Genomic DNA, 13202 nt, shown 5'->3' with positions numbered 1-13202 from the left:
AGCAGTTAATGAGGCATTTTTAGATTTATTGATTTAATCAGATTTACACTGGTATGCATGCAGGACCCACACCCAGTATTTTTTTACATCCTGCTGACACTTAAGTTGAATTTTGCCCTATTGTGTAGGCATACAATTCCAGATAATGCCAGTAGGAATTTGGCCAGAGGTTACCAAGAGAAACCCAGGCAGTTGGGCTGAGGTGGGTACATTCAGTGGTTTTAGAACTCTTTATTATTATATTAAGTCCTGGAGGTAATGCTGCCTTCCCAATTCCTTCTGAATGCTACCGAGCCAAAGGAAAATGTACAAGAGACCAATGATATTTCTCATGGAAGTATATATAAAATAGTGTTTGAAAGGTTCTACCTATTCTTATCTACTGCTTGAAAGAGATTAGCCCACTCCCCCAAATCAGAACCCTTTGGAAAATCTCTTTCATGGTGCTGTGTGTTAAAAACCACTTTACATGAAAAGCATCTACAGGAACAATCAGCAGTTTTATTAAAACAAATAATTATTTGAACCTGTCATGCTGATACTCCTTACATATTCTGATATTTTCCCTTTTTTGCTGTTCGCTTTCTAATCTGATGAAAGACTTTCTGGTGCCATTAGAGCTTTCAGCTCAAAGTGCTGTTCAGGAAGGGTGGCCAGGATGAAACAAGAAATCCTTTCCCTGTGGCACAAAATGATATGATCTCAGCCTGTATTTTTCTCCCACTTGGGAGGAAATCTTTTCTCTTGAGCAGCTATTTTACCCCTCAATGTATAACACAGACACAAGAGACTCTCCTGCAAGGCACAGTGGTTTATAGTGATAAAGGATGATGAAGTGATCTGACAAAAATAAATATTAAGAGAATGAAGTGCTGTGATTTTCTGTTTCCCCCAGTTGTCCAGAAGCAAGAGAATTAAAAATCTCTGAGGCATCTGGAAAGCTTCCCTGGACACTTTAAATGCAGAGGGTAAAAGATACTGAGAATGAAAGAAATATAACACTGAGAAAAGAAATTATATATCTGGAATTAGTAACCACTTACACTCTGGATAAGGAAGTGACAAAATCTTCATGGGAGTGTTTGTGATATTATCCTGCCTGGAAGCTATCCAGAGAAACACCATTTTCTACCGAAACTGTCATGTGATGAGATTATCTACTGATAAACTCATCCTGGGATGGGATTACATTTCGTTATTTCACTGGTGGTTAGAGCTGCAATGCAGCAAATTAGTGGGGAGGAGGATAGGTGGGGTGGCACTGGATGCCCTCAAACCAAATAGTGCCTTAAAGTAAAGCAAGTCTTTAAATCTGTAAGCTTTTGGGGTTTAGTTATTTTTCAGGTTTTCTCTTTTAGTCTTTTCTTTTTCTTTTTTTTTTCTTTTTCTGTTTTCTTTTTTTTTCCCCAGAAAAAGAAACTGTTCAATAAAAATGTCTGCTTTTGGTGGCTGAAACACTGGCCTTCACATTGCTGAAATGTTTCTTTGGGCATTACTGTTGCTGAGAGAAATTTCTGAAAGCCAAGCCAGGGATTTTTTTGCACATTTTGCATCCACAGTGACAGTGAAACCAGGCATTGCAGTTTACAGAAGTGCAAGAGATCGTGTAACTCAGTAACTTTAGACACACACCACTGCCTCATGACCATTTTGTGTCTGATTTATGGGCTCAGTCAGGACATCAAACCTGCCATGAGGGGTTGCTTTAACTCTGCAGCTCCTGCTCGCTGTGCTGGTCTAGGAGTGCTTCTGTTATCTCACCATTCCTTATCTAGAATCCCAAAGTGACAAAGAGTTAATAGGACATATTCAATGATAAGTTGGTTATATTCAATCTAAGTCCATTCTGTCCAAGAAGAACTTTTCCAAACAAGCCAGATGCTGCATGAAAGACCACTTGTTTCCTGGATATTCTTCAGTAGATGGCTGAAATTTCAAAACACAGTGCAAAAAAATATGTGGAGGTGATCACAGGGTAGAAGGCAGGGATTCTGCAAGGGAAATGCAAAACTCCTACTGGAAATTTAAGATATTTCTTTGATCAGCTCAAATACAGATTAACAGAACATAGGTGATGTGATACTTTAAGCCAATTGGGAATACAGGAAAAGTACTGGGTTGTAGCAAAACCTTCTTCTTGATAGATTAGAGTTTTAAGAGTGTTAAATCACCAGGAAAGTGAATCATCCTTCCTGCAACTCAAAAAGTTGTGATAATAAAGGTCTCTTCCTCCCCATGAATGATCTTTTTCTTCCTCCTCTTGCTTGTAGAGTGAGCATATTAGTTACCTCTTCCATTTTAGTAACCCATTTTGGGACAGCCTGTTTGTTATTGGAGGAGCTTGACACGACTTCACATGAATTTCTCAGGCTCATTAACTCAAAGTGGTGTCTTCAGGACAACACGATGGATCCCAATCAAGGTAGGAAAAGAGCAGAAGATATTTGGGACAAATTTCACGCAGTTCTCAACTACATTTTCAGAAAGTTTGCCTCTGGATAGAAGTATGTCCTAAAGTTTCATAGTAGCAACTTTCATTTCTTTCAAATATGCTGCTGAAGAAGACAGAACATCAAGCAGATTTGTTTTCCACATTTCCATTTGGATTTCCAGACATTCAGGCATTCCAAGGGAACTTCAGAGTCACTCAGATTTGTGCTGTGGCAGCTGAAAATGTCAGCAGTCAAAAGACAAGTCGCACTTAAACTCTCCTGTTTTGGATCCTGGAGGCTTGTAACCCAAATGCTTGTCTCCTCCTTGTCCTGCTGTGCACAGTGATGCATAGAGGTGTCTGTCTCTCTAGGAGAGCTGGGCTGTCAGCTGAGCCCCTGCATTTCCCATGGGGGTTGGCTCATGAAATGTGACCCCTTATGGAGAATATTTGGCAAGGGGCACCTGTAATCGACACTCCTGGCAAAGGAGATCCAGATGTTTGGGACCCTTCTCTGTGTGTGTCACCTTTTCACTTTATTGCCTGTGGTTAGCAGCAGACATAAGAGCTCCAGGTGCAAGGATTAAAGCCAAAATCAATCCCCTAATGGAATCTGGCTCCTGCTCTTCCTCTGTGAAGAAGGAGCTGCCACGTGCCATACAAGCTGAGCTTGTTTCCTGCTAAAATCAGTTTGTTTAGCCTGACCAGGCCTCGGTTTATAACACTTCTTTTGTACTTTTGGAACCGTAAAAGCTATTTCTCTCCTACCCAATACAGGATCACAGGTTTGAAAGAAACCTGCAGGGTCATCAAATCCATTTTCAGCTGAAAAAGAGCAGTATTAGCCCGTTCCCTTCAAATGTGTGCTGAGATCCACCTTACAACCAGTTATGTTTCTTCTGCCACCACTGATCCCAACAGAAGTGACTAGAAAAGACTGCTTCAGGATAGTCCTTAGGAAATGCCCACTTAGGAAAAGTTAAAATTTTCAAAAAGCTGGAGCTTGAGTCTTATAAAAGAAATTATGAAGGCATAGCTACTACTCTGACGGAGTTTTTCCCCCAAAAAGTAGGCATTTCTTATGTAATCAGAGGAATTAAGAAACTTCAGGTAAGGCACAGTATTTTAAACCTGGCAATTCTTGCTCAGCTAGATTGAATGTTTAAATGAAAGACAAAGAAATCACTATATAGAACAGAAAATCTAATTAAAGATGTTCAAAGCACAATAATCTACCCTAGATGGCTGAGCTGAATATCATAATTACATGCAACAGATAAAAGCTGTTGCTCTCAGCAAGTTTATGTTATGGAAAGAACCAAAAGTGGTTGTGCCCATTCCAGTCTGCTTTCCAGAGGGTGTGAAAGCAAAACTCAATGGAGAGTGGTCAGAACAGAAGACCTCAAACTCAAGTGTTTGCGTACCAGGAACAGCACACATAAGAAGAAGGATTTCTACAAGAAAGGAAAATTGGTTCATGGAGCTGTTCCATGCATCTGTGACAGAGAAAACCAGATCTGGGAAAAACAAATTTGCTTCCTGGGAAGGAGAAGAACTGGCAGATCCCATGGGGACCAGTGGGAGGCTCATGCCCCTTTGGAGGGAGCACAGGGCAATACCCTGCTGCATTGCAAAGGGTGGATTCTGTATGTGACAAATTAATTGAGCTCCAAGCACACCATTTTTTATTCCAGAATAGAGGAATGCCATCACAGGCATTTCAAGAAAGAAACCTCCCTGTCCAAAGACGCAGCAAGGATCTTATTTAACTCTGCATGCAAAAAACGCAACACACACCTCCAAGTGAACATCCAGCCCCTGTCATCCTTTGGCTCCAGAGCAAATTAGGAACAATGGAAATAAGCATCCTAACCACTGCTTTACATGGGGGCCCTTTGGAATTGCAACACAAAGCAATTTGTCTGAAATCACCCAACAGTCCAGCAGCAGAGCCTGGAAAAGATGGAGTCTCCTGTGGCTCTATCCATTAGGTTGTCCTGTGTCAAAACACAGTGAATCTCAGTGCATACAACCCATTTATCCGTATCTTAAAATTGATGGTGAAAAAGGTTGTAGAAGTGGCTTCCTTCTGCCTTTATAGCTCAAATACTGCCATCATCTTTGAAATGCAACTGTCTTTTGTCTGCTATGCTCTTGCTACCTTGCCAGAGAGGCTGGGCTGGGGGCACTGTCAGCAATCTGATCCCCACCATGACCCATAGCTAGATTCAATCTGACTCATGATTTTAGCAGGGAGACACAAGGTGAGGAACCAGAATAAGAGGCACCAGTATCCTTCTCAAAAATGGAGAGTAGCAGAGGGCCATAAACTAAGGCTTACAGCTTTATGCGGTAACTTCTGCTGGGAAACTGAAGGCAATACAACTTCATTTTTTTTCCCAGCAGGATACAGTGAAATCCCAGGCTGTTCAGGAAGGCCAGTGCATTCTTGTCTGCATGAACAGTCCTTCCTGGACCATGGCTTCCTTTTCTGCAACTGAACTTTGCTCTGGATTACAATACTGACAAAATAATCTTTAATTCACCTCAATAGTCCAATCACCTCCAAGAGAACTGTATTAGCAATGCAGCAGAAACTCAAATTAAAACCATAAACTGCCATAACATCTCTAGGCCAAGTTAATATGCAAAATACGATTTATTTACGCTTGAGGAAAGGAATTGCCCTGATGGGTAAGGCTGAAAAACCCAGAAAAGCCCAGAGGTTAACCTGAGCTTTTAAACTGATCGTTTCAGTGAGAACAAGCAACATTTGCTCATTGGTTTCTGGTGGCCACACTTACCACTTGTAGCAGAGCCAGGTACCCAGCACCAACATTATCGAAGTTAACTTTAACTTTTGTCCAGTAAAATGTGCCCGACACATTGTAAAGTATACAGTCACTCATGTTGTTAATAATTTTAGAGTCCAAAGGCATATCTCCTTCTGTCTTATTGATGCACTTCCCAAACTTCCCAGCAAAGAGGTTCACTCCCATGATGCTAAAGATGAGCCAGAAGATGAGGCAGACGAGCAGAACATTCATGATGGAAGGGATGGCTCCCACAAGGGCATTGACCACAACCTTGGAGGAAACAGGAAAGGAAAAACAGAATTAATGTCAGCACTTGTACGGACACTTCGTTAACAAGCTGGTGTGCGCCCTTGATTAATGAGTCTGAACCCTCACGTGGTGACAGGTGGATAAGCACTGACATTACCTCAGGAGCCAGACCACCTCCAGAGGCTTCACACATGACTGTTTTTTCCCTTTGGTAATCAAAGAACGAACCTGTGGGCATCCCATGCAAAGGATGAATTTTTTCCAAAAGGAATCTCTGAAGTCAGGAATCATCTTGACCACTCAAATCTTTCTGGATAGGACACTTCAGTCAAACTATCATAATAATGTGATTAATTGGAAATGGCTGAGGTGCACTACAGTGACTCAAAATAGAGAAAAAAGATTTCTGAAATCTTTGACTCCACTCAGGCCTCTGTAGCCAGTGGGTTGTGAACTATAGCTGTGATAAATTTTGCTTAATTAAATAATAACAGATTGAGACATACTGTACTGAGCCAGCTTCCCCCATCTGATCAGTATGCATGATTAAAACAGTGAAATCATTATAATTTAACAAAAAAAGTCATTATTTTCTTTCCTCTGCCATGCTGTAAAATTCCTACACATTAACCCAGGCAGGGCTGTAAACCCCTGCACAAAATCATACATTAAAATGAAAAGCAGAAGGAGCTTTTAAGGTGTGTGAACGATGGTACTGGAAATGGACTCCATTCTGAACCCAAACACAAACACAAAGGTCAGACCATCCACAGACCCTCTACAGCTGCCAGGTTTGAATGCAGCACTGTAATACCACTACATCAACCAGGCAAGGTACACATTGTTTACTATTTTGAGCACTGTTGTGGTTTAACGTGGTTAAGGCATCTCTGCATGTCAAATCTTACACTAAAGAAACAGAGAATCACAGAATATCCTGAGCTGGAAGGGTCCCACAAGAGTCCAACTCCCAGTCCTGCACAGGGCGCCCCAAGAGTCACACCATGCAAGACATTTTCTGAGGGAAGAACTCTATGACAAAATGTAGTTTCCCCCTTCCTGTGCCACCAGGTTTCTCCATCTTCACAGCCTTTGGAGACGCTGCCTTTGAATGGTCCAGGCAATGCTGCTTCCCAGATAGCTGCAGACACCAGCCCCACAACATGAATTTGTCTCCATCCCTGTCTCATGCTTTGGAGATTAAAATCTGATAGGTGGCCACTCAGCTCTTCTTCTTCTCCATCTACATTTCTGAAACTGAGACAAGGTGATATTGATCCATAAAAATTAAACTTTATTCAATTGTTGAATGTGATTATGGAAAATGTCAGCTCTTCTTTTCTCTTGTGTTAGTGTCCAATTTTCTGACAAGCTAATAATGTAACATTCACTTCTCCATCATTTTTGCATTGCTGCAGAAGAAAAATACCCGGAGGAGTGAAATGGTTTTCATGCATGTATAGCAGCAGCTTCCTCTACAGTACACAATACAAAATTATGTAGATCTTCCAAAACTCAGATTTATATTTTGTGCATTTATGAATGAAGCTGATTTTCACACAGGAAAAGCTGTTTGACCAATCGTTTTGTTTTGTTTTTCTGTATAGGCCCATTCCTGATGACTTTTCTTGGGGTTTTTTTTTGTTTGCTAATTTTATCTTTCAGTTTTGGATGTCAATCAATTTCTAACCTCATCATTTTTAGACCAAATTCACCGTGTTAACCAAAATGCCAAATAATTTCCAAATCAAGGGCTTGTTTGGATATAGCCTTGGCTCTTGTCAAAGCAGTTTTCATTTGCTTCTCTTCACAACAGTATTTTTGTTCAGTTTTAACCCATGCCAGCACAAAATCACTGCACTTGTGTTACACGTGCTGCTGAACCCAGCTCCCAGTGACAGGACACAGACATCCAGGTTTCAGCAGTCTAACTGATGGCCATGCCCACATCCTGCTTTTTTCCTTCTGCTGACTTATGTTCAATGGCCTGTAGATAACAGAACACGACATGAGGCTGGAGCAAATCCTGGAACACCTCTCTGAATGAATTATTAACAGGAGGTTCATTCTTTCCTTGCTGCTTCTGCTCTTACACCAGTGTGATGCCATTTTTTCTGGTGGAAGCATTCTTGTTTTGCACTGAGGCAAGTAAGAGGAAGACCTGGATACATAAAGGCAGGTTATTATCATAAATTCGTGTTAAAAGTTCAGCAGCCAACCTTCCCATGGAAAGGGATGAATTTCTGCTGCACTTAGGAATAGCAACATATAAACCCATGTATGAGAAAGGTTTCATATCTGTTGGTTTCCATCAATACCTTTACAGGTGAAACCACCTTCCAGGTGACTTCTTTAGGGACAGTCTAGAAACTGAGCCATCCTCTGCTTTAACCCAGAGTGGTGCAACCTGCAAGCTGTGTTTGCTCCTCAGCTCTTCTGATCTCACAACCTCCTCAGTCAAAGCTGATTCAGATTTTTAATCCAGAAATAGACTTCCATGATGAGTTAATCCTCCCTTTGCCTGAGCGAGCCCATCAGCCTCCTCGCAGTGATTTCAGGCCCAGACTATAACTCCCAGTGAAGCTCAGGCACAGCTTTTGCAAAGACATATAATTTACAGTGTCATGATGTCAAATAACAGAGGAAAAAATGTATTATTAGATAATCTGTTCCTGGTGCCCTTTGTCCTCAGTGTTAGAAACAGATGCTGCATTTTTAGGTGGAATTTGTTGAACTTGAGGCCTCTGATGTTAGATTCTCCTATCATTCCCATCCTCACTGGGGGTGAGTTACCACTGCACATTGCTCCAGGTAATTAAAAAATCAGAGCTTCCTTGTAGTTATCATGGTTCTTTCAGATTTCTAATCACACTCATAGTTCCCTGCAGAAACTTCCCCATTTTTAAAACCCCCTTTCCAGCACTTTCATGGAATTCCAGTGTTGAAGCACTGCACTCTCCCTCTGCTTGCTGGGTTATTTCCCTGCATATTCAGGGATTCTAACAGTCATCTCATTTGTCAGACCTGCCCAAAAGCTTGTGTCCTGTTGAACAGTCATCCTGATCCCTACGTCCTTCTCAGCTGCTGTTTTCCAAGAAACATCCCCCACAGTGATCTACATTCCTCCTCCTGAGGTAGCCGATGTATGTGGTTTTATTAAAATGTGTGTTGTACAACAGATCTATTTTTCACTGTGATCCAGATCAGCCAGCATAATTATCTGTGATTTCACTTACACTCATTTTGAGTATCGTCAGCAAAGATTTTATATGTTCTTCCAGATGCTGTCAAAGTACGGTTTAAAGATAGTTCTTATTCTGAACAATCCCTCACCCTGAGACGCTCATCACCTAATTTACAGTGTGGTCACTGTTCACAATTACTTTTTGAGATCCATCAGCCATTTTAAAACATGTTTACTTGTCTTGGTACAAAGCTCATGCTTTCAACACAATGTCCTGTGGTATCAGATTCCTCTCTGAAATCCAAGGATTCTGTATCAGCACAGTTACCGTCATCAGCATAATTTGTAATCAAATCAAAGACCCATATCAGTTTTACAAGAACTATTCCCATGAAATCATGCTAACAAGCATTAATTATGCTGTTCCTTTCCTGCATATATCTTGTAGCAGTCTCACCATGACTTTGCCCAGTATCATTTTCACATTAAATGGTCTGTCATCATCGCCCTCATCCTTCTAAAATACTGTAATAACCCCTCTTGCAGGGAAGTGCCACCTCTGAAATAATTCCTTGATGGACAACAAATGAGGAGACATGAGAGATGTCATTATTTGGAACAGGCAGATCTAAGTAACTTTATTCTGGGATCATGCATGGAAAGCCTCTGGGTCTACAGTAACTGTCAGGTGGGATCCTGGTCTTTCTGGGTCTTTTTTTGGGGATTGAGGGGAAGGATGGCACCAGTTCATCCTTATTTTGCAGACCTCTCATGTCATAGTAGCTGCTGAGACTTGTGCCAAACTTGCACAGGTCCCAGACTGTTTGAAGATAGGGAAAGAACTGAGGTCTGATGGCAATAGGTTCTCTTGGCCACCCAAGTGCCTTTGTCTCCGAGAAAATTGCTTCCAAAATTTAGGCACAACATCGATTAAATAAGCCTCTTACTGCAGTAAATGAGAACTTTCTTGCTCCTGTTCTAGTCCTGCAGAGATGTTTCAGATATTTGAGAAAAAGGCATTATAACAGAGCAAACTATTATTATTTTCTCGCTGTCAGTGTTTGCTGCTCAACATTATCATTATTTAATCCATCAATGCGCTGGCAATTTTCCTGTGCATTTTGGAGCATATGAACTCCTAATAATGAAAGGTCTAACTGTCCCTAGTCTTGTTAAGTGTGGTTAGACAAACTAAAACTAAAATGATTTGCTTTTCCAATAGCACGTATTCTCAATTATACTTTATCATGGTTTACAAGCTAATTCACCACCTCTGATAGCTCAGAATGACTAAATATATTTCAGCTGCAGCAATGGTACAGGAAAGAAAAGGGAATATTGACTCAGGGACTGGGGGCCTATAAGAATGAGCATACTGGGGGGAAATTTGCTGGGCTGATCCATGTTAAGATCTTCACCAAGCCAGCCTCTTGCTATTCCCAGAGAGAAATGAGGAGTTTTTAATGTTATTTTTTCCCTATTCTACTAATGCTTTTCTGATATTTTTGGCTCATCTCCCCACTGCTATTCAGGTTTGAATCCAGTTCAGTTAAACTGCTGTGAAATCATGAGTAAACAATCATTAGTCAGAACATGCTAAATTTTTCTTGGACTTGTAAATCCACCAGTAAAAGCTAAGCCTTCATAAGCCACATCTAAACTGATTTGACAGAATCTGTGCACAAACCACTCTGGTTGCTAAATTACTGCTTTTGCTAATACCAAATGCTGAAATAGCTCCATTTGTGAATGTTTAATAAAGACTTGGAGTGAGGTCATCAGATGACAGGAGTGAGAGCTTTAATTATCGTCAGTAGCGCAACCTCACTTTGTGTCTTTGCACTTTGCATTTTTTTTATTTGGTCAATTACCTTTAAAATATTGCCTGACTGCTGGAAAGATTGTGGTGAACAAAACAATTCAAGTTTGGGTGCCTGGATGAGCAGAGCCTTTTGAATCTTTTTGTCTTAGTACTAACACAGGGGTGGTCTGCAACAATACTTGCCTCATCTTTACCCACAAAAATAATATGACTTAGCTCATCACAAAATCTTTGGAACAAAGAGTTATATTGCCAAATCTGGTCATCCACAGAAGAGGAAAAGAATGGATATGGGGTTTTCCTAAGGTGCTGTATGACCATATTACCCGGCTCATCTCAATTGTTAAGTTCTCCAGCTTTCAGTCTCTTGCTGTAAGAGCATTGCAATGAGAATAGTTCATTGCTGGGAGCTCAGTGCATGAAATACACATTTAGTCACTGATGTTTGGGACTAAAATTTTGTCTACAGGAAAGCTTTACCCTGAAAATGCATCACTGTGAAATATGTAGCATTTTCCTTCGCCTAGCAGAGAGATTTGGATCATGAGTATAATTTGACACAGAATTTTGTCACAGATTTGGTTTACTTTGCTATGCAATCTGCAAGGTTAGCAGTAACCTCAGCTCATACAGAACACAGTTCTCACCACCTGCAAGTCATGCATGGTGTGAGGAATTAAATAAAGAGCTCATCTAAACAATAATTGATTCATGTTAGCAGGTAGGCTTAACAAAAAAACAGGTATGCTGTGGGAGTATAGCCATGGTGGCAAAGGAATACAGAGAAGAAAGAGATGGATGCACAAGATGGAGCAACAAGCACACGCTACATGGTTTTAATGTTAATCCTGACATTCCTCATTAAAACTGCAATCTGTTCAAAGGAAAAAAAAAATCATTCATTCATTTGCTTTCCCTATCTTTAGCATTTCTAATTTTTGCTTTAATTATTAGTGAAAACATCCTTAAGAACTTTCTAGTCAGTCTCATTTTAATGCGTGTCAAAAACAGGGAGCAAACTTTACCTTGGTTGTTCCCCTGATACACCTTACAACTGAGAGGTAATTGATAGCCAGATGCATCCTCATCCAAAAAGCTGTTTTTTAAGGCGTAGTTTGACAAGTTCGGCAGCAGGATTAGTTTATCATTAAATCCACCCATGGATAAAGATGGAATGATACAACTGCAATCGAGACCAAGGAGGGATTTCTTTGTTGCTTTGATAAAAAGCACTATCATTCATTTCCTTTGGCTGACAAAACCACGTACAACAATCCCCTGTTACATATTGATCCACACAGTTGAGCTTTGGTGGATGCTTTGTGTCCTCTTACCCTCATCCCTTCAAACCGTGACAATGCCCTCAGCGGCCGCAGGGCCCGGAGGGTCCGCAGGGATTTGATGGGCCCCATCTCGGAGTATCCAAGAGTGTTGGCAACGAGGCTGATTAAAGACACCTGGATGGAGACACAAAGCAAAAATTCACTCTGTTAGAACAGCCCTGCCATTTTCCTTCCCTTCTGACATTCCTCCCCGGAAAGAAACAGCTGGTTAGTGGAACAGTGGGGAAAAAAGTCTTAAACGGGAGCCATCACATTGGATCCACACAGAGGAAAGGATGGTCCTTCACAAAGTGGATGAGAAAGGAGATCACCATTACAGATCCACCACTCTGTGCTGTTTTTGTGCATTCCCCAAGGTGTGTGTATCTTCCAGTACCCAAAATATGAGTTATAATTTAGAGCTATTTGGAAGAAAGCACGTCTAACCCTTTCCAGCAGAGATAAAGGATTTTAGTGTTTACATTTAATCACTAGTCTTTAACTGAGTGATTAGAAACAAGTCCTCCACATTGCTGGCAGACATGACTATACCACAGACCTCAAAAGAATGATGTTCATGGCTCTTCCATTCTGCTCTTATTCACTTTTTCTGCTTTCTGCACAGTCTCTAAAGGAGAGGGAAATTTGACAGGTGCTCAGTGTTGAGGTTCATACCTTTCAAAGAGTTTTTCTTTGAAATAAACTTCCTGAATCTGGAAGCACCATGGAGGGGTTCCCATGTTCTTCATGTTCTCAAGGCTTTTTTTGGTGCCCCAGATGGTCAGAAATGTGGGTGGAATCAGGCACAGGACTGGATTCTGAATGAACTGAGTGGAGTGGAGATTATGAACACATGGAGCAGTAGGGTTTTGCATGCTCCAATCAGTGTTCATAGCCTGAAATCTTACTGAGCAAGGAGTGAAAACAAACAGCTCTCCAACACCGTAGGTATCACACCAATTTGCATGTATTAAAAAAACCCCAAAACAACAGAAAAACCCAACCAGAATTAATCACCACATACTATAAAATACCATTTTCTTAGAAGGAGAGACCTGTGTATATTGTTTATCACAGTTTCTTCCTTTTTAATTTGTTTTCTTCTTACTTACCATTTGCACAGCCCCACTCATCACAGTATTGGATATTTCACTCTCACCAACGGGACTGTGCAAAGCTCATCTGCGAGGAGTGGGTGTTGTTGCCATTTTCAAGATAGCAGCTAAGCCTAAAAGCAGAGGCTCCTCTACATTATAAAAAATAGGTGCTTAGTGTAAGGAAACTCCAGCACCCCCATGAACACTGACAGATCTGGAGGAAAACCTTCCTTTTAATTTTGGGATGGGATGATTTTTACTCTGAAGCCCACTGCTGGCTG

General features: G+C 41.0%; 1 protein-coding gene across 8 annotated transcripts in view; it reads right to left on the bottom strand.

Moving 5' to 3' along the window:
* LOC116439197 (sodium channel protein type 5 subunit alpha-like) overlaps positions 1–13202 on the bottom strand; it is a 217415-nt gene that overhangs the window by 11087 nt on the left and 193126 nt on the right. For all 8 annotated transcript variants that reach the window (XM_032098425.1, XM_032098416.1, XM_032098434.1 and 5 more), the window contains 2 exons: positions 11837–11959; positions 5236–5517 (listed from right to left, as the gene is read on the bottom strand). In XM_032098425.1, the coding sequence (XP_031954316.1) occupies positions 5236–5517; positions 11837–11959 (405 nt within the window). The remainder of the gene's footprint in view (positions 1–5235; positions 5518–11836; positions 11960–13202) is intronic.

This window comes from Corvus moneduloides, chromosome 1 (assembly GCF_009650955.1).
Source record: "Corvus moneduloides isolate bCorMon1 chromosome 1, bCorMon1.pri, whole genome shotgun sequence".
NCBI lineage: Eukaryota > Metazoa > Chordata > Aves > Passeriformes > Corvidae > Corvus > Corvus moneduloides.
Note: the sequence above shows the minus strand (reverse complement) of the source record. Positions and strands in the feature narration are given on the sequence as shown.